The 20,290-nt window shown below is 40.3% G+C and overlaps 1 protein-coding gene and 1 pseudogene across 6 annotated transcripts in view; both read right to left on the reverse strand.

Moving 5' to 3' along the window:
- The window catches only part of NR1H4 (nuclear receptor subfamily 1 group H member 4), a 75,568-nt gene that overhangs the window by 19,545 nt on the left and 35,733 nt on the right, over nt 1-20,290 (reverse strand). For 4 of the 6 annotated variants that reach the window (XM_003783315.3, XM_012801243.2, XM_023509189.1 and 1 more), the window contains 2 exons: nt 4,024-4,176; nt 1,949-2,082 (listed from right to left, as the gene is read on the reverse strand). In XM_003783315.3, coding sequence (XP_003783363.1) covers nt 1,949-2,082; nt 4,024-4,176 — 287 coding nt within the window. The remainder of the gene's footprint in view (nt 1-1,948; nt 2,083-4,023; nt 4,177-20,290) is intronic. The other 2 variants (XM_012801244.2, XM_012801242.2) reach the window with 1 other exon arrangement.
- LOC111722999 lies at nt 12,147-17,991 on the reverse strand (annotated as a pseudogene).

Below are 20,290 nucleotides of genomic sequence, written 5' to 3' on the forward strand. Positions count from 1 at the left end.
ATATAAAAAAATGAACACATAGATCAATGATACAGAATGGACTCCCAGAAATAAAGTCACATACTTAACAGCCAACCAATCTTCGAATAAGTAGACAAGAACATATACTGGGGAAAAGATACCCTTTTCAATAAATAGTGCTAGAAAAATGGATTCTGCCATATGCAGAAGAATAACTTGGACTCCTAGCTCCCATAATACACAAAAATCACCCCAAGATGGATGAAAGACTCGAATTTAAGACCTGAACCTACAAAAATACTAGATGAAAATCTAGGGAAAACTCTTCTGGACATTGGCCTAGGTAGAGAATTCATGACCAAAGACCTCAAAAACACAGACAACAAAACCAAAAATAGACAAGTGGGATTTAAAGAAAACTAAAAGACTTTTGCACAGCAAATGAAATAATCAACAGAATGAATAGGCAACCCGAGAAATAGAAAACTACATATCAGGAAGAGGACCAATATCCTAAAATTATAAGGACCTCAACAAAAACAAAACTCCAAATAACTCCTTAAGAAGTGGACTAAGGACATTTTTCAAAAGAAGATAAACAAATGGCCAAAAAGTTGTTCAACATCACTTACCATTAGAGAAATACAAATTAAAACCACAGTAAAATATCATCTTATACCAATTACAACAGCCATTATTAAAAAGACAAAAAATAACAGGTGTTGGTGAGGATGCAGAGAACAGAGAAGTCTTACAGTTGATGAGAATGTAAATTAGTGCAACTCCGTGAAAAATATTATGGAGATTTCTCAAGAAACTAAAAATAGATCTACCACACTACCCAGCAATCCCAGTACTGGGTATCTACTCAAAGGAAAAGAAATCAATGCCAAAAAAAAAGGTACCTTCTCTCATATGTTTATCAAGCACCATTTATAATAGCAAAGATATGAAATTGACCTAAGTTGTCCATCAACAGAAGACTGGATGAATAAATAAAATGTACACACACAAAAGAATGCTATTCAACCTTAAAAAGGAATGAAATCATGTATTTTGCAGCAACACAGATGGAACTAGAGGCCATTGTCTTAAGTCAAAGAACTCATACACAGAAAGACAAATACCTCATGTTCTCACTTACAAGTTCAAGCTAAATAACGTGCACATGGAATCAGAATGTAGAATGAGGGACAGCAGAAATTCAGAGGGGTGGGAGTCTGAGAGTGGGAAAGATGATGGTGGGTACCATGTGTATTACTCAGGTGATGGATGCCCCGAAGGCCCTGACTTCACCACAATGCAATACATCAATGTAGCAAAGTTGCATGTGTACCCTGTGAATACATACAAATAAAAAATTAAAAGGTAAAATTAAAAAATAAAAGGGCACATTGTCCATTAAAAAAAATCCACCAAATGTCCTATGTTTTATCATAATATGCTTGTCTAATCAGCCAGGATATTTTTCCCTATTTTGAACTAAGTTGCTCAAAGGATTTCTTGAGAAATTTGTGACCTCAGTGCGAAGGGCTTTTCTCTATTGGTCTGCAAATGGGTATTCATCCTGTTGTATTGGTTGTGATAAGGAATAATCGGCAGCCTCTGTGGAGACCACATTCTTCCCATCTTGAGCCTTTCTTGGGGAAAAAAAGAATAATCATCAAAACTCAGTGGGAAAAAAATGTATCTTATACACAAAATCATTCATACTGACAACCACTAGGTAGTAGGAATAGAATGGAATCAAGTAGAGGGGAAACTTTAGACTTTTTACTTTATGCACTGCTATTATTTGCATTTTTTACACCAAAGCATATATTACTCTCTTGATTAGGAAGAAAAGAAAGAATCCATATTAATGCACTCTTGGACCGGAAGTTCTGCTGTGGCCATGGCTCTACTTGGAGAGCCTTCCAGCCAGATCTCTGTGCACCTGGACGCTCGGCTCCTTTCTGCTGTGGTTGACACTATTGCATGTTATTACCCTGCATGACTTGGTGGTCGAGGTCACTTGTCTCAAGTCGCGACCTTCACTGTCTTCATTCATCGTCTGATCTGCATGCTGCTTCACATTTTTTCTCAGTCGTTTAGATTTACACTGAATTTCAGTTAACAAGCCTAAAAAGAAAAAAAATAAGCATAGAGACTTCACCAATTACCGAAAGTACTTTTGGGTGTGCGATCATAAAATAGCTGAAGTGCACTCAGCTGAGAAGATCTATGCAATTTGGCACAGGACTAAGGACTTTCCGGCATTTTAAAAGCTAAGGTTTAAGACTTGACCTTAAACAAGACATTTAACCTCTGTGAGTCTCAGTTTCCTCATTTCGAAAATGGGAGTAATATCTATCTCACAGATATTTGCGTAGATTAAATATAATCATATCTTTTTTTTAAATGGGCTTTATACATATAAAGAATTTGTGATGCAAAATCTTTGTACAAATGCAGAGTATTCAGCCAACATCAAGGTCAATGACACTCTCCTGTATTCCTGGTCTAAGGGAACCTTGAAAGCTGTGTTTCAAAACACAGCATTGATATAATTTTCAACCATGTTCACATACTGCACCGTAAGAAGCACATTCGATTTCACATTAAACACACATAGACTTGTCGAGTAAAACAAATACAAACATCCATTAGGGAAAAATTTTGAATCCTGTTACTTCTCAGAATGGTACAAATTATTGAGAATATAATTAAAGTTGAAAAGAATGCAAGGTGACTTTGAAAATTTCTTTGGGGGGAATCATACAATATCAGAATTAATTTACACTTAAACAGAGCCCTAAAAAACAATGGCTTCCACGTTCCCATTGAACTTCCTTCTTCTCTCAATGTTAATAAAACAAAGTTCCGAGAATTTCTTTGTACGGAGAATGTATTTTGTAGGATTGTGAAAGATCTACACCTGTTACTAGACAAGTTTATGTTCATAAATAATATTCTAGACTCTTCTAGGGAGACTCATGCAAAATGTCCTTGGAGCTGCATTTGGAACAAGTTCATATTTAAATGATGAGCAACACGATCCACTCAGTGTCAAGGTGTTTCCATTGCAAGACTCGATTCCAGCAGCAGCCCCTGATGCAGGCTTTTGTTTCATGGATGCTAAGATGAGATTGCAATCAGCCGCTATAAAACTTTCATCCACCCAGAGCTGGATTATTTACACAGGACTGTTTTTCTCCCCGCCGTGTGCATTATTTCCCTGGGTCTGTCCCAGTTGCCTGTACAGTCTGGAAACAATAGAACTGGAGTCACCTTCCTGAGGCTCTTATTCCATGCGGCATTCCCTCCCTGAATGTTATCATCCCCTTGGTGACATTTGTTTGTCTATTTGTGTTTTGAGGAGGAACAGGACATATCTCAGAATCTGAGTGGTCTGTAAAATTTGCAGAATGAAAAATTAATTATGTGATAGACTAGCATGCCTTCCAACTTTGGATGGCGATTACAGTCCCTCACAAAGCTGGCAGTTAATACAGTGCCTCTTTATCAGATCCGAGGACAAAATTATATTAAAACTGGGAGTAGTTAATTTCCGGTGTAAACCTATACAAATTGGTTCGAAGCTGTGCTCAGAGAAGATGGATTCTTAATAAAATGACTGGGTTTAAAACTCTATTTAGGTAATTCAGAGGCAGTGATGTACCTTCTAAAGCTTTCTTATTTTTCCCACAACTGTAAATGTATATGCTAATTAAGGAACAAATCAGTATGTTAAAATTGAATTTAGAGGACTTTAGACTGTTATTCCTCGCATCTCATTAAAGCTTGTTATTTAAACTGTTATGTTAATACCATCTCATTCCATGTATATAATTCGTTACAACAAAGAACACCAACGAAGCAGCCATTGCCTTCAGGAGAATACAATGCTCTTTATCTGACAGGTTGGACAATTTCGGTGGTTCGTTACCCTTTTCAAGAACTTAGACGGCTTAGGAGATTCCCTCTTTCACATGTGAAGTACCGTTCTCAGGACATGAGCGTTACCTGACATCTGCCTTCTTAAGAGACTCTTAGTGGAATGTAATTGCTTGAAGTGGATACCTGTATACATACATTCAGCCAACATCCCCATCTCTTTGCATTTCCTTAGTCGACACTCTTGGCACTTCCTCCGCATGTACATATCCATCACGCAGTTGCCCCCGTTTTTACACTTGTACACGGCGTTCTTGGTAATGCTTCTCCTGAAGAAACCTGTGGAAGAAACACTGGAAAGTATGAAAAGGCCTCTTACCGCATCTCTCATGAGACGCCAGAGCATTCTCTCATGAACTGCTGGTCAGCATCCCAGCGATCCTTGAGCAGACGGCTCACAAAGCGTACCTTCAATTATACTGTAGTGTTGAGAAAGCGGGTGGTTTTAATTTATCTCTCAAAAAATAAAGACAAGTTTGAATTATAGGCTCTTGTAGGAAAATCTAAACTTGCTTTTTAAGATAAATGACTTTCATACATTTTGACTGAAGGAAACTTATGTGCCGGGGGTGGCTAGGTCCTGCTGTAGGAAGGTGGGCAACTCATCCCTGCCCTCCTTCAGTTTATGGGCCGGCTGAGGACAAAGATATGCAAACAACTAAACACTGAAATGGAGCGTCGCGTGGCTTCTGTGCTGGAGCAGAGCAGACGCAGAGCCGGTCGGTTTGGGATGAAAGGTCAGGATAGGAAAAGAGCATGAAGCTAATCTTGGGAAGTGCACTGCTGTTTAGCAGGTATGGAGGGAGAAAGTCGCATTCAAGGTTTCAATTCAGTACTTCATATGCGAGCCTGCCATGATAATGAAACGCCAACCTTGACCTAAACGCAAACACCTCCCCCTGAGAAGGCGCAGCCCGGCTGCACTGTGGCAGGTAAGATGCTCAAGTCCGGAAGGGATGAGGCTGGCTCGGCTCTGCTTTTCCTCTCCACCACTTTCCTCTTTCTCCTCCATCTGGAAAACCATAGCTGCTGACACTTTCAGAGTCAAGGGGCCAGTGTTGAATAGAGAGAGGACTGGGGTAAGCAAGAGAAGAAATGACGAGAATGTACTTATTTGCCTGGTATTGTTATAAATTGGCCTATACTGAGCGAGTTTTCAAAGTTGACTCTTTCTCCCTAGGATGGGTTCTTTAGAGACTTCTTCCTATCACTGGGGAACTGCACTTCCCTGATGAGAGCAAAGACAGCTCTCTTCGGGCCCATGGCTTGCATCCCCTTCTTCAGCATCTAGAAATTTGTCAATTTACTTCTTGATTCTCACACTGAGGTCCTCCATGTGGCCTACTTGGCATGGACCTACGATAACCCTGTGATGGTTTTCTCTGGTCCAACAATCTCCGTGGAGCAGAGAAATGTCTCCCACTTATCACGAGCAGTTGGCCCTACCTCCTGCCTTTCAGCTTCTCAGGTGAAAGCTGGACACCAGTCCTCATGTCCCTTGGCTCCATGGAATACGTATCAGTGTCTTCAAGTGATTTCATGAAGACCCCTTCACTGGGCCTGCAGCAACAGGACCTCCTTAGTGTATAGATTTGAGCAAGAGGAGACACTCTTTTCTAATTCTAAAAAAGGTGCTATATACTCCAGTGGTGGCCTGCAGGGCACACATTCCCTCCTCTGACACCCTCTTTATAATTCAGGTATAAGATGCACATAGCTCCCTAGTCACAGTCTCCAAAATCCCTTACAAGGGATCCTCAGAATAGGTGAGCTATTTAACTGGTTCCTGACTATCCACTGTGAAATTTCTGCAAGATGAGTTCACTTTGGAATGTAGCACCTAGTGTCTTCATGCCTCTATCAAAACCAAGACAAGAGTTCTTTCCTATTTTCACAGAGTGTTGGGACACTATCTAACGTTTATTAAGCACTTAATAGCTATTGTTTTAACCTCTTTACTCCCACTTGGTCATCTTATTAATTTTAAGATGAGGATATTATTATACATCCCCACATTGTAGATGAAGAAAATAAGGTACAGAGGTTAAGACAGTCAACCATGATCGCATAGTTAATGAGTGAGCTAGGAAGTTTCAGAGCCAGGCAGTCATGCACTAAATCGTATAGTCTTAACCACTATGTTACAGTTGCCTCACTTTGGTCACAAGAGAGTAGAATAACTTAATATTAAGTACCTACTATCTGAGAGCTGTAGTCCCTGACCAGGGAGATAAGAAGACGAATAAGACATCCCTTGTCTTCAGAGCTTCCAACTTGGTGGGAAGACAAAGAAGTAAATTCACAGCATAATATGTGAATAACAGGGTAGCTACATAAGTAATAAATTGTTGGAATGTCAGCATGAAGGTGATTATTTCTGGGACACACCATATGCTCGTGAAGGTTGTGCCACAATTTAAGAGGCAGGCATTGAGATTGGTGTGTTTATCATGACAATTTTCCAGCAGAAGGCAAAAGATTGTAGTAAGGTAAGTATAATACATGTATGACACCGTCCCGACAGCTAGAAGTCAGGTGTCCCGAGGAAATGGTACTTTATGGGCTGGGAGTGAGTGATCCTGATTAATTCTGAGTAGGGGGAAATCAGGGACGCAGACTTCAGTCTGGGCCTTAGAGAATAAGTAGGGTTTTTGAAACATGGATCATGCAGGAGGAGAGACGTTCTCGGAAATGAGCTTTGGAAGCTGCAAGGGAGGGAAGGATAATCCATCTAGGTGGGAGGGTAGAGTGTGGCAGGATTCATGGGTGATGAGTAAGGGGGTTGTAGCAGGAACAAAATGCGTTTAAATGCCTCTGAATGCCAAGCAAGAAGCTGAGTCTTTACCATGCGGAAAGACAGATGCTGTTAAAGGTTTTGACAGAGAGGGGTCTGACCTAACCCATGTGTAGGGAAGAAGAATCCTTAGAGCAAGGGAAGAAAGGGAGAACAGGGAGATAGGAAACCAGACCTAAGGAATTATTACCATGACACAGCTGAGAGGTGATCCATGCCTGAACGGGCCTGGGAGAGAATAGAGGGGAGGAAACAGAACATCAGGTCTTGGTAATAATTAAATATGAAACAGAGGCTGAAGGAAAAGTTAGAGATACCAAGGTCAACAATGTCACAGACTGGCTTGTGAATTTGTCAGCTGGTGTAAATTTCAATAGGAAAGATCCTAACGTTTTCCTAAATGTCAAATCCAACCAAATAAAGTCTAAAAAAAGACTTTGTGCTTCAGATCAGAGTTGATACTGAGAGTGCAAATACCAAAGCGTGCATTTTAAAAGAGACTACAAGCCAAAGGAGAATTTTTTTTTTTTTCCTGGAACCAAATCACGACCTCAGTGACCAATTCAGCCCACGTGAATCCGCCTTCCCAGGTCTTTATCCCCTCCCAGGAATGATTCCCTTTAAAGCTGTCATAGATGCTGACAGACAGCTCAATAGTTAACAGAATAAAACGCCTATTCCAAGATGAGTCAAAGGAAGAGCGCATAGAACAATTCTGAAGGGTTTTTTTTTTTCACTCTGGTGCTAACTGCAAAAGAAATCATTACCATCTCAATAGCTGAATTAATTAGCTTTCACTCTGAGATGGCAACACAATATTATCATTATATCGTTTAAATATGGGCACGTATATTGTATTTATACTTATGCAAATCTGTCCATACACACACCTCGCCCGCTATCTTGCTCTTTCTTGTGCATATTCAACAATACTCATATCAGAAAAGTCATTTGAAAATGAATGGAGAGGAAATTCACTGAGGAACAGAGCCTTCCTGGTAATGAAAGATGAGGAGACAAAGAGTTGGCATTGCCATCCTGGGACACCTAGCGTCAGGGGAAATCCTTGGGGTGGCAGGCGCACAGCTATACGATGAAGATTTGATGCGAATCCCTCAATTTTGCAGAAATTTGCACACCTGCTTTTCTGCTCCTTTTACAAGGTGGAATCGATATACTATGTGGGTCACTATGAAAGTTTTGAGACAGACTCTGTTATGGTTCATTATTTCACTTCCAAAAAATACAATCCTTTCTGATTCAACCTGCAAGTTTCAACTTGCTTAACTTACTGGTGTTGCAGCGAGGGCTTCATTTGTCTCCAACCACATGGATTTTATGTTTCTTGATTTTTGTGTATCTCACAACTTTCATAATGACCCATACACCCTATTCCCAAGTCCCATACGTGTGTCTCTATACACACGCAGGTGCCAACTCCAGTGACTGATGCTGGTGGCCACTGGTAGCCACTGCTAGTAACCACCCATGACTTTGAAACCAATAAAATATTGGTTGATGTTTTAAAACATTAAAGGGTTCCCAAGTTTTTTAAAGAGCACCAAACACACAAAGCTGAGTAATTAGAGATCTTTACACCTAATAAGACCTAAACAGAAGCAGCTTTTAGATCTGTCTCAGCTTATATAGCAAATGACAATTCATTTCTTATTCATAACAGTCCAATGAGGCAGAGAAGACAACGCTACTGCCCAGAGGTCAATGTGCTCCAGGTCCCACAGATGGTAAATGTAAAGCTCGGATTTGAACCCTGATAGGCTCAGCTCAGACTCTATTCTTTTAACCACCGCATCATACTGTCTTGTCAGTAAGGAGTTCACATTCTTAAAAGTTGTCTCCAGACATCACTTTCCCCAGATCTCATTCAGCATGAGAAGCACCCAGCCCGCAGCAGAAGCTTGTTACGTTCCCCAATTTGAGTTCATACGTGAGTGTTTTGCAGTAACTGTAGAAATGTGTAGGTGAAAGGATAATTTATCCAGGTATTCATGTGTGCTTTGTTCCTTCTCCTACTGCTTTTTCATTTTCTTTCCCATTTTAAGACAGTAATCATATTTTATGTTCACTTTCTGGGACAAAAGCTGAAGTTATCTACTTCTAAATAAAAATAACTCTTGCATAGGCTTTTGTTTGCAATCTCTTGTTGAAAGAATTATACTGGATCATTTCGAAGGATGGAGGCAGAGGTCAATGCGTTTAGAATTGGAAAGACGTTTGGAGAACTTTCCCAGAGCCTGGGGGTGGGATGACTCTCATAGGTTCTATGAGTATTGAACCAGCTCTAATAAAGAACCACCTCCAAGAGAAGTGAAAGATCTCTAACTGGATGGCTGAGATGAGGACTGGAAGATACTGAGAACCACAGCCTTGAAAACCCTGAGGTAAGATGTCCATGCTGAGTTTTCACTTTCCAGGGATCAATTCAAAGTTGGACGAGGTCAACAAGGACAACATCAACAGGTACCAAAGTAATCTACCCTGTATAGGATTTCTGATACTTGTGTGTGAGACTATGGGGAAAAGCACCCCAACCATGGTCCAAATGGAATTTCTCATCAGCCAGGAAGGCTATGAGCTTAGACAAGATTAAATATAATTTAGAAAGATAAGGAAATATGACATCCTTTACACTTACTTGTTTAGTCCTACCTGTTCCAGTCACAGAGACTTTTTGAAAAGTTGCACATCAAGTAAACTGAAGACACAGGAGTGACTACCTGAAGAACCATGTGAAAATGAAAATACAACTTGCCAAAATTGACGGGATGTAGCAAAAGCAGTGTGTATAGGGAAATTTACAGCACTAAGATGCATGTATTGATTAAGATCTAAAATCAATAATCTAAGCTTTCATCTTAGAAAATTAGCAAAGAACAAATTAAGCAAGCAAAAGAAATATAATAAAAATTAGAGCAGAAATCAATTCAATTGAAAGTAGAAAAATGACAGAGAAAATCAATGAAACCAAAAGCTGTTTCTTTGAATGGATCAATGAAATTAATAAATCTCTAGCAAAGATAACCAAGAAAAAAGAAGAGAAGACAAATTACCAACGCCAGAAATAAAGGAGGGCCCATCGCTGCTAATTCTGTGCACCATTATTAACAATGCTAAACCCCACAAATCCGATAACTTAGACAAAATTCCTTGAAAGATTCAATCTACCAAAACTCATACAAACAGAAATTGATAATCTACATAAATCTATTCTAATAAATAAATTGCATGAATAGTTAATAACATTCCAAAATAGAAAGCACCAGTCCCAGATGATTTCACTACTTTATTCTATCAAACATTTAAGGAAGAAATGACAATTCTCTACAATCTCTTCCAGAGAAGAGAAGCAGAAGTAACACTGTCCTTTCACAAAGCCAGTCACTCTAATACCAAAACTACACAAAGACACCAGTAAGGAAAACTACAAGTCAATATTTCTTTTCTCATTTTTCTATTTTAGTTTGTTATTATATGATTTTATTTTTTCTGGCACTAGGTTTCAATTTCATTATAAAGATTCGTTCATAAGGTGGATTTTGGAAGAGCTTTTCTATTGAGATGATTTGAACCAAGCTTTTCATCAGCTTTCCCCAAATTTGAGCACACCTTGAGACACCTGGACTCCAAGCCTAACAGTAAGTTCAATCCATTGAGAGGCCTCTTGGGCATTTCTGCTGAGGCAAAAATCCATATTGACAACTACTGGCTCATCAAGACCATTGGCAAGGGTACCCAGGCTGTGATGAAACTGACCTGGCACACCCTTACTGGGAAAGCAATAGCCATGCAGATGGTTGATAAGAGGGCATGGAGCTCCTTCAGACTCCAGAGACTGTACAAGAACCACGTGCTTCTGTGTACACAGCTGTGCAGGGAGTGGGGAGGACTCTGTGTAGTGGAAGATGGAGGTATGCAAACTGCTCCAGAAATGAATCACGGAGCCTCCCAGGCTCTTGAGAGCATTACCTCCAAAACTATTGAGTTTAAGCTTTAAAGGACTGCCCAGAGCCTCAGGGAGACAAGGGGAGAGAAAGGTCCTCTCCCCACCCACAAGCCTTCCACCTCAACACCTAGAAACTGCAGAGACTGGAAAGCTGTACTCCCTCCGGGGGTATTTCTCCCTCCCTACCTAGGCCTTCTCTGTCTTCCTGTTTGTGGGGAGCAGAAGACAATTCTGCAAAAACAAACAAAAACAATCCAAATGACAAAAAACAAGAAGAAAAGAAAAAGAAAACTACAAAGGCAAAAAAAAAAAACCCACGAAAACACCTAAGTGATTATTGGCTGCCTCTGCGGAGCAAGCGAGAGGTAGGCATAGGGCTGTTTTCCCATGATAGTCCCTTCTTACCATTTGAATTTGTAATCACAGCACTCCTTGCTCTGAAAACATGTGTCTTAAGTCATGAGGCAGTCTAAAGGGCTAGAAAGCAAAAGTCCACTACTGGGGGTCTGCTAGAACAAGGACAGGATCACAATGCTCTGCTGGAGCTTGGCATTTAGACTCCAAAGTGGGCAAACTCCCAAGAGCTGGTGGATTGCACTGACCACAGCCTGCTCACCACATCCTCCCTGGGCCACTCTAGGTCCCCAGCAGAACTCCAGCCATGTGAGGTATTAACGGCTGCTTGTAGCTGCCTGGGCCCCATTAATTAGTTTGCTCTGTGAGGTTAAACCCTTATTCTCTATTCCTGCTTAGATGCCTATTTTCATTTTTTCTTCACTCTTCTCATTTAATAATTTATGATTCAGGAATTTTCTTTTAGTTACCACTTACGTATTTGCATATTGCTCATATATTTGCTTTGAACCTTTTGTTGTTTAAATCAAGTTTTTATATTGTCTTTTTTTGTTGTTTACCTAGTTTTATATTGTCTTGCCTCGCTGCTTATAGTACATTTATCTGAAATATCAACTTGCACCTACTGGAAATCATCCTTTTACTATTGTATTTTTCTGTATAATCTTTTAGATACTATTTTCTTTTATATCTTAGTTGTATTTTTATAACTCCCCAGTTTATTAAGAAGACAATCTTTTCTGACATATCCATATGAATTTGGGATTATCTTAAAGTACACAGAAATTACCTATATTTGCTATAGACTTATGAAATGCTGATGAACGAATACTTACTAACATACCAATATTTATGCACGCCAATATCATTGAATTTTTCCCAACATTTTAAATCATTTTTTCCCAACTAAACCAATTTACATTCGACATCTGGGTTACACATGCATCAAAAAAAAGAAAGTTAAGCTCCTCAACTGACCACAGATGAAACCAGCATACAAGTGTCCCCCTTTCTAGATATAATTAAGCTTGAAGAGCCAAAGTAGTTCAAATGAAAGCAAAGGAACTGACCTCTTCAGGAAATAAAGTAGACAAAAATCAGAAGTTTTAAAGGTACCAAAGATTGCTTCCACCAAATCTTTCTCTTTGTTATATTTTAAATGTACAAGTGTGCACTATGGGTGTGTGTGAATTAAAACACTTCTAATCTAGACTTTTAGTTCCCCCAGAGGGAGCTACGGTCACTCAATAAGAGGCCTGGGGCAGAGAGAGAGAAAGAGGTGGCCCCGGGGGGCAGAGGGCACTGTCCATCCAGCTATCCACATCAACTTACTCAAGAGGTAGACCAGGTTCTCCAAGTCTCAAGAGGCTCAGGTGCTGACCTGGGCCTTCAGGTGGGGTCTGACGTCATCGTGTTTTACTCTATCGTTCTATATCGTATTTCCTCCACTAATTTTGTAATAGGGGCAAAGTGAGAGGTTCAAGTAATCCACAAATGCTTACTAACCCCCATAAACTGTCTGAATCATAGATTTTCATTTATTCTTCTGCCAAACACAACCGATTTCATTCTGCAATTATTTTTTAAGTTAAGAAACAGAAGCCAACCAAAGAAAGAGCTGGCGTTACGGACTCCCTGCTCCTGTGCCCTCGGACTGACACAGGCAGAGCCTCGGGGGTCCAGGTGCTGTCAGCTGCAGCCCTGCAGCCCCAGCCTCCGTGGGCCTTCTCCCGGAATACCCTGCAGCACCTGACACATTGTTGACACACCTTCTCCAAGTTGGAGTCATTCTCATAGTAGGAATCTTCGATGATTTTTTTGTGGATCATAGCTCTTAAGTAGTTCAAGTTTAGCTTTGCAGTTTCTACCTCGATTACTTTTTCTATTCAAATCTCTCAGGTTGCTTTCATCCATATCCAGTATATAATCAAATGTGACGACATCTTTTGGTAATTTGCCAGGCAATGTGGTTCACGCGAAAGCCGCATCTCCTCATGCAGCTCTGGCCCCAGTAGTCAGGAGGGTTCCCTAGCTCACACCCTGATGTCGCAGCGCTGTCTATCCTCCAATTCTCTGAAACATTTTGATCAGTTACAAGTTTCCTGAAAACAGAGTCTGCAATGGGTGACCGCGCAATGTTACCTACATGCAGAAAAGCACCGACTTGGGCACCACCTCCGCCATCTTCCCACACATGGGAGCTGGGAAACTGCGTGGCCCTAGCGCACCCCCGCGCATGCACACGCCGGTTTCCCAGCTGGCGCCTGCGCCCAGATACTATTTTATCCATTTTATTTTTATTTTTTGTTTGCATCACTATTTTCCGTTTTTCATCTACTTAATTAAATTACATAAACTGTTTTCTTGCTTTTCCTTTAAAATATTGACTATGAGGGCAAGAATTTTTTCTGTTTTGCTCACCACTGTATCTCCTATTAGACTAGTACCTGGCAGATACATTGTTACTTAAAATTTGCTGAATAAAGAATTTAATTAATTAATTAACAGGAATAAGGAAGGTTTAGTAGACAGCATATGACCCAAATTGTTATAATTATAATAATAAATCAAAAATGATGGTTGATGTTTATTGAGCATGTAATTATATATAACAAGGACAGAGCTGAGTTTTTTAAAAACAATGTCTCACTTTTTTCTCTTCACATCAACCCACTGATAATATTGATAACAGCAAGAATTTATTGAGGGTTTGCCACTGGGAAGAGGTGTTTAAATTGCTTTACTCGAATTACTTTATTCAAGCCTCGTGACAACCAGTAGATACCTACCTTAAAGGATTGTCATGAGGATTGAATGAGTTGGCAACATAAAGCCTGCAGGTAGTAATCACTTGATATAGGTTATCTGTCATTGTCACCATCACCGTCACCATCACCAGCAACATTATCATCACCATTATCAGGACACGAAGTCCTGCTCCTCACCATCCTCATTAGTAACCTCATTTCACACAGGTGAGGAGTTTAAAGATCAAAGAGATTAAGTAATGTAAGACAGCTGGGAAGAGAATCAGCTGGGATTGGAATATAAATTGTCTTGAGTCCTCCTCTTCCCATGATTTTCATACTATTATAATACTTACCACAAAAGGTTCCCAGTGCCGTGAAATAGTTTGGAACCCCACCTTATGTCATTCTCTAAGATAATTTGACCTACAGAGTTCATTAGAATCATTCTTAAATTTTATAAAAACCAGACTTTCCTTGATCTCAAATAGAATTTTAATAAATTTGTCTGTGGATTAGGGCTCCTCAGGTTTTACAAATATAAACAAAGGCTTCTTAGGAAACACTGCCTCTGCTCTATACCAGAATAAGTCTCAATAATTTTGGAAGCTTTCCTATAACTTCAGAGCTCAGCACAATGCTGGTTCACTATCTTACTTAAAAATATATTCAAAAGGACAGTAGGGGCACCCATTTACTCAGACAGTGCCTTTTAAGAATTCAATCTCTTTCTGATATATGTAGACTCTCCTGGCACCAAAATGAACGTGACAAGACACTGACCTATTTGGAAATACAGCCATTTGAAATTTTCAGTTAGATACAAATCAGTATTGTTGGTTGGGGGTTGAAGTGTGAATCAAAATTCATTCAGACATTAGCACATTTCCATATGCTACACCAATAACTGAGGGGGAAAGAAAGCTCTTGATTCGATCTAATGCCGAGCAGATGGCAGTCATTGTCACTGTGTTATGCTTGTGCTCTGCAGGTATCACCTTAAAAAAAATTAAAAACTGCAATTTCTGTCATTGATGCTATAGATGTTTTTGAGAAATAAAAACATTTGGACAAATTACTTCCAAAGGAACCAGATAGAGAGACCAATGAAATCGGGAAGTTTAATGATGTTCTTTGTTTTGTTTCTAAAGTTTTTGAAAACTTCTTTTCTTTTTCAGTTGCTTTAAATATCACAGGTGTGACAAATCTGCAGTGAATTCCTAAAGCAAGAGAGCTGGTAAGATCTTTACATATGATAATCTTATTTCATCTTCACAAAGACTCTGTGAAATAAGTAATATTCCAAATTTGCAGATTGGAGGCTCAGAAAAGCAAAGTATCGCATAGACCAAGGATTGGTTAGCTTTATATCCATTCACCCTCCTTCTAATTGAGTACACATTCTATATCACAGAGGCAAGAGAAGAGAACACAACCTGTCCCTGACTCCCTTGCAGCTAACATGGTAGATCTGATTTAAGACATCTAGAAAGGGGGACATGAGTCTGGAGCTGTGCATCTGCTGCTTCTATTATTTCTGCTGGCAAGCAGGATGGTGGAGTTTCGCTGTGGTGGCAGCCTGGTTTCCACTTCCTAGCTTTATAAAGGTACTGAGAAGCAGCAGGCCAGCTATCCTCTGGAGCCACTGATGGCAGTGCAGGCAGCTTACTGATACCTAGTTGTCAGGTGGGGTAGTGTCTTCCTGGAGTCAATGGTTTTGTGGTGGCTTCCTGAGTCCCTTTTTTCTTGGTTGCTGCAGAATAGCAACTGTCCTGGCAGGCCAGTTCTGCATTGTGGCATTGAGCATCCCCTGGAGGCCCAGCATAGAACCTGTTACTCAGACTCTTCTGACTTCTGTATCAATTGCTTTCTGCTTGAAATGATGGTTTCTGTTTCATTTCACTGAACTCTCACTGGTAAATATTAAGTAACTTGCCATTCAGCCAAAAAGTAAACAGCCTAAATTCAATGTGTGCTTGTCAGAGCCCAAAGCCCACGCTCCCTTTAATGGAAAGTTACAGAGTGAAATTTGCTTTGCATCTGCTGAGCACGGATCTCTAAGAGATGAGGGTGGGCGGGGGACAGAGTTGGCTCTCCCAAGACCAGCCTGGCGTGGAACACCCATTCTTTCACACGTACTCCATCCCATTCAGTGCTGCTGCCCTCTCCCCTTTCTCCATTTACTATGCTAGGACAATTTTCATTTGGTTTCCTGAGAGAGCACATAAAGTGCACAAAGGAGCCTGTTATGTATTGGCTGACTGAAGCCCAATCCCCCAAATCCCAAAGACTAGATAAAATTTCTCCAAGGTGGGAGGCAGCAGACAATTAAAGATGAAGTCAATTAAAGAGCTAAGACATGTTAGACACAGAAGAAAGGTCCCCAGCTCTGTCCCTCCTATCCCCCTATGCCATATGATGGTTGGGTTGAGAGACAATAGAAACTCCATGTCACTTGGGATCCTAGAACAGAGGGATTCTTGCATCCTTTCCTGGGTGGAGATGAGGATTCCCGTGGGGTTCCCAGCACCCAGCATGTCATAGAGCAGATCAACACGCTGTATGGTTTCTCTGGGCAGCCAGATGTTCTATCTAGCACAATACTGGAGCAACACTAGGAACCCACACACCTAAGCAGAGTGAAGCGGTTACACAGGGCCAGGAGGGAGCTCAGGACCCCAGAGACCTTTCCCACTGGTGCCTGACGACCAGATAGGAAAACAGCCCAATAGTTGCCAGACTGTGTCAGCTGCTGTGGGGACCTGAGCTCCCCCGCCCCCAAGTCCGCACAATATATGTTAATCCCAGTGCTTAGACAAAAATCCCAGAAAAAGTCTGGCAGGGGTGAGTGGAATAATGCTGAATTGAATAAAATAGTTTCCACCAGGCTTTGAGATTGAATTAAGTTAAGGTTGTATTTGTTACACATACAGGCTGTGGGCTGAGTGCTGTGCTCCTTCATACACAAGCTGCAAGTTAATTTGCGTGTGAACCCTCAAGAGCCTTTGGTTAAAAACAGGGGTCAATAAACTACAGCCAGTCCATTGCCTGTTTTTTTCTTTTCCTGGCTAGTTTTTTAAGGAAAGTAATTTTGTAAGTGGCCCGTTCAGTGTGTGGCTGTCTTTGCACTGCTGCGGCATTGAGTAGTTGCAACAGAGGCTGCCGTGGTATAAAGGCTAAACTATTTACTCTCTGGCTCCTTACAGAAAAAAGTGCTAACCTCTGGGCTAGCCTGCCTGGCTCCATTTCATCCCCTCCCTTATGTGTCTGTCCTTCTGCTGACACCACGAAGGCAAAGTCTCAATTCAAAATCAATGGGAAAACTGCATTTCTCTGCTTTTAAAAATGGATTTTTGACCAAATCCACCCTCTTCTTCCTAAACTTCCCCAAAGATCTGTTATCTTCTGACTACTTTCTCTGTCACCTTCTCTCCTGTGACCCTGTGCTTCCCAGGTAGAAGAAGTCATATCTCCAACTTCTAACCAAGGTCCTTTCTGGTCTTCTCCACCCCTGCCTGACTTGAAGGTTGGGCTGTCCTTGGCCCACTGGTCTCACTCTATTCACCCTGCCATGCCCCCAGAATTCTTCTCAGGTGAACCAAGTTTGGCTACAGTTCACTTCTAAAGAGGTGGGCCACCCAAGATACTGACCTTAGGAGTTATTCCTGTGGCTACTGATACCTTAATACCTAAATATAGCTCTTGATTTTCTTCTTTGGGCCACAGAATAAGTCAATATTAGTCTTTAGCAAATAGCTCAGGAGTAGAATGATTGCTTAGTGGGCAAGCAATAAAAGGCATTGTATGCTATTGGTCGGTCATATGGACGCTGGACTTAGATTTATAGGCTATAGTTTTGAAGCTCCACCCTCTTATAAATGGCAAAGTCTTAGGTGAGTTGATTAATCTCTTTGCTTCAGTTTCTTCCTCTATGAAATAGGCATGAGGTGCTCAACATTACTAATCAGCAGGAAAATGTAAATCAAAACTACAATGAATGTCACCTCACTCTATCTGGAATGCCTACTATCAAAAAAAAAGTCAAAAGATAGCAAATGTTGACAAGGATTTTGAGAAAAGGGAACCCTTATGTACTGCTGGTGAGAGTATAAATTAGTAGAGCCATTATGGATAATGGTATAATATTTCCTAAAAAATTAAAAATAAACCAGCAACTTCACTACTGGGTATATCTCCAAAAGGTGAAATTAGTATGTCAAAGAGATATCTGCACTCCGATGTTGAAAGCAGCACTATTTATAATAATAAAGATATGGATCAACCTAAATGTTCATTGGCATGACCAGATTTTAAAAATGTGTTATATGTGCACAGTGGAATACTATACAGCCATAAAAAAGAAGGAAATCCTGGCATTTGTGAGAAGATGGACAAACCTGGGGAACATTATGGCAAGTGAAAAAAGCCAAGCACAGGAACACAAATATCATTAATGCATAATCTCACTCATATGTGGAATCTAAAAAGTTGCTCTGATAGAAGCAGAGTGTAAAATGGCAGTTATGAAAGGATAAGGATATAGGGGAGGTAGGGACAGTGACAGATTAGGCAATGGGTACCAAGTTATAGTTATATAGGAGGAGTAATTTCTGATGTTCTGTTGCAGAGTAGGGTGAATACAGTTAGTAATAATATATTGTATATTTCAAAATAGCTAGAAGTTTTTGAATATTCTCATTATAAAGAGACGGTAAGTATTTAAGGTAATAGGTATGCTAATTACCCTGATTTGGTCATTATACAATGTATACACATATCAAAACATGTTGTACCCCATAAATATGTACAATTGTTAGTTGTCTATCTCAAATTAAAAAACACAAGGTTGGGCACAGTGGCTCACACCTATAATCCCAGCACTTTGGGAGACAGAGGTAGAAGGATCAGTTGAGGCCAGGAATTTGAGATCAGCCTGGACAACAGAGTGAGACCCCAACTCTACAAAAATAATTTTTTTTTAATTAGCCAGATATGGTGGGATGTGCCTGTAGTACCAGCTACTCAAGAGGCTGAGGCAGGAGGATCACTTGAGCCCAGGAGTTCAAGACTGCAGTGAGCTCTGATTGTTCCACTGTCATCCAACCTGGGCAACAGAGTGAGACTCTGTTCCAGAAAAATAAATAAAATAAAATGGGCATACAGTATGAGAATTAATAACTTTACTACTAAAGTATAGTAAATATATCACCTAAGCTATTGGGACTGGCCTTTCTAAATCTCAGCTTCTTTTTGAAATGTGTTTATTCCTCACCTACAAAATAAGCACAATAATACCTACTTTCCCCAGTTGTCATAAAAACCTGAGAGAATGTTTGTAGAATGCCTACCCTAAGAATTAGCATGCCATAGCTGGGTGCAGTGGCTCCTGCCTGTAATTCTAGCACTCTGGGAGGCCAAGGTGGGTAGAATGCTTGAGCTCAGGAGTTTAAGACCATCCTGAACAAGAGTGAGACCCTGTCTCTGCTAAAAATAGAAAAGCTAGCCAGGCTTTGTGGTGGGTACCTGTAGGCTCATCTACTTGAGAGGCTGAAGCAGGAGGATTGCTTGAGCCCAAGAGTTTGAGGTTGCTGTGAGCTATGATGATGCAATGGCACTCTAGCTTAGGCAACAGAGTAAGACTCTGTCTCAAAAAAAAAAAAAGAAAGAAAGAAAAAGAATTAGCATGTCACTGGCACTGAAATTTGTAGGTTCGAAACTATATGTATTGAGACTTTTCTTTCGAATTGGATTTTCAGAATAAACTATGCATGGTCATGTTTCTCTTTCTCCAAGGAGGAAGCATGACTTGATCAGGCTTTGTGTCTTTCCAGGTCTACATTTTTATCTATTGAGTCATTCTTTTGATGACTTCATGGAAAGCAGCATTTCCTGTTCCCATCTTGTTGGTTTCACAGTCACAACACACAACCAACCTGCTTGGCCCTGATGAGTGCTGTCAGGTGCCTTTTAGATATGATTTACATGACTAGTTTTTAAATTTTAGCATGAGGGCTTGCAAAATCAATGACTCTTAAGCCTCATCCATTCTCAGAAATTCTGATTCAGTAGGTCCGGGGTAACACCCCCCCCCCCCAAGTTTGTATTTCCTAGAAATTTTCCACTGATGCTGATACTGCTTGTCCAGGGACTACAGATTGAGTAGCACTGATCTACACAGACAAAGCAAAGTGGCTTTGGTAATTTAAATCAATGTCAAATATGTCTTGCCAAATGCTTGATGATGTGCTGGGCATCAGCATTCATCAAAACAAGCAGAAAACAGTCACATTGCCTCTACACTCTATGTAAATAGATTTTAGGACCATAACAATAATAACGGTCATTTACTGGGTTTTGACTATGTGTCACAGTTTTTTCTAGGCCCTTTACCCACGTTAAGCTGAATCTTACAATTTTATTTTATGGCAGTGTCTGGATTATCTTTAAGACCATCTTATACTGACATTCAAACTAATTACCCTCATTTTTATTTATGCCCATGATCTTATTAACTGCAAGAGGCATGATTTATTT

Source organism: Otolemur garnettii, unplaced genomic scaffold, assembly GCF_000181295.1.
Source record: "Otolemur garnettii isolate 467f Iridium unplaced genomic scaffold, OtoGar3 scaffold00007, whole genome shotgun sequence".
NCBI classification, from domain to species: Eukaryota; Metazoa; Chordata; class Mammalia; order Primates; family Galagidae; genus Otolemur; species Otolemur garnettii.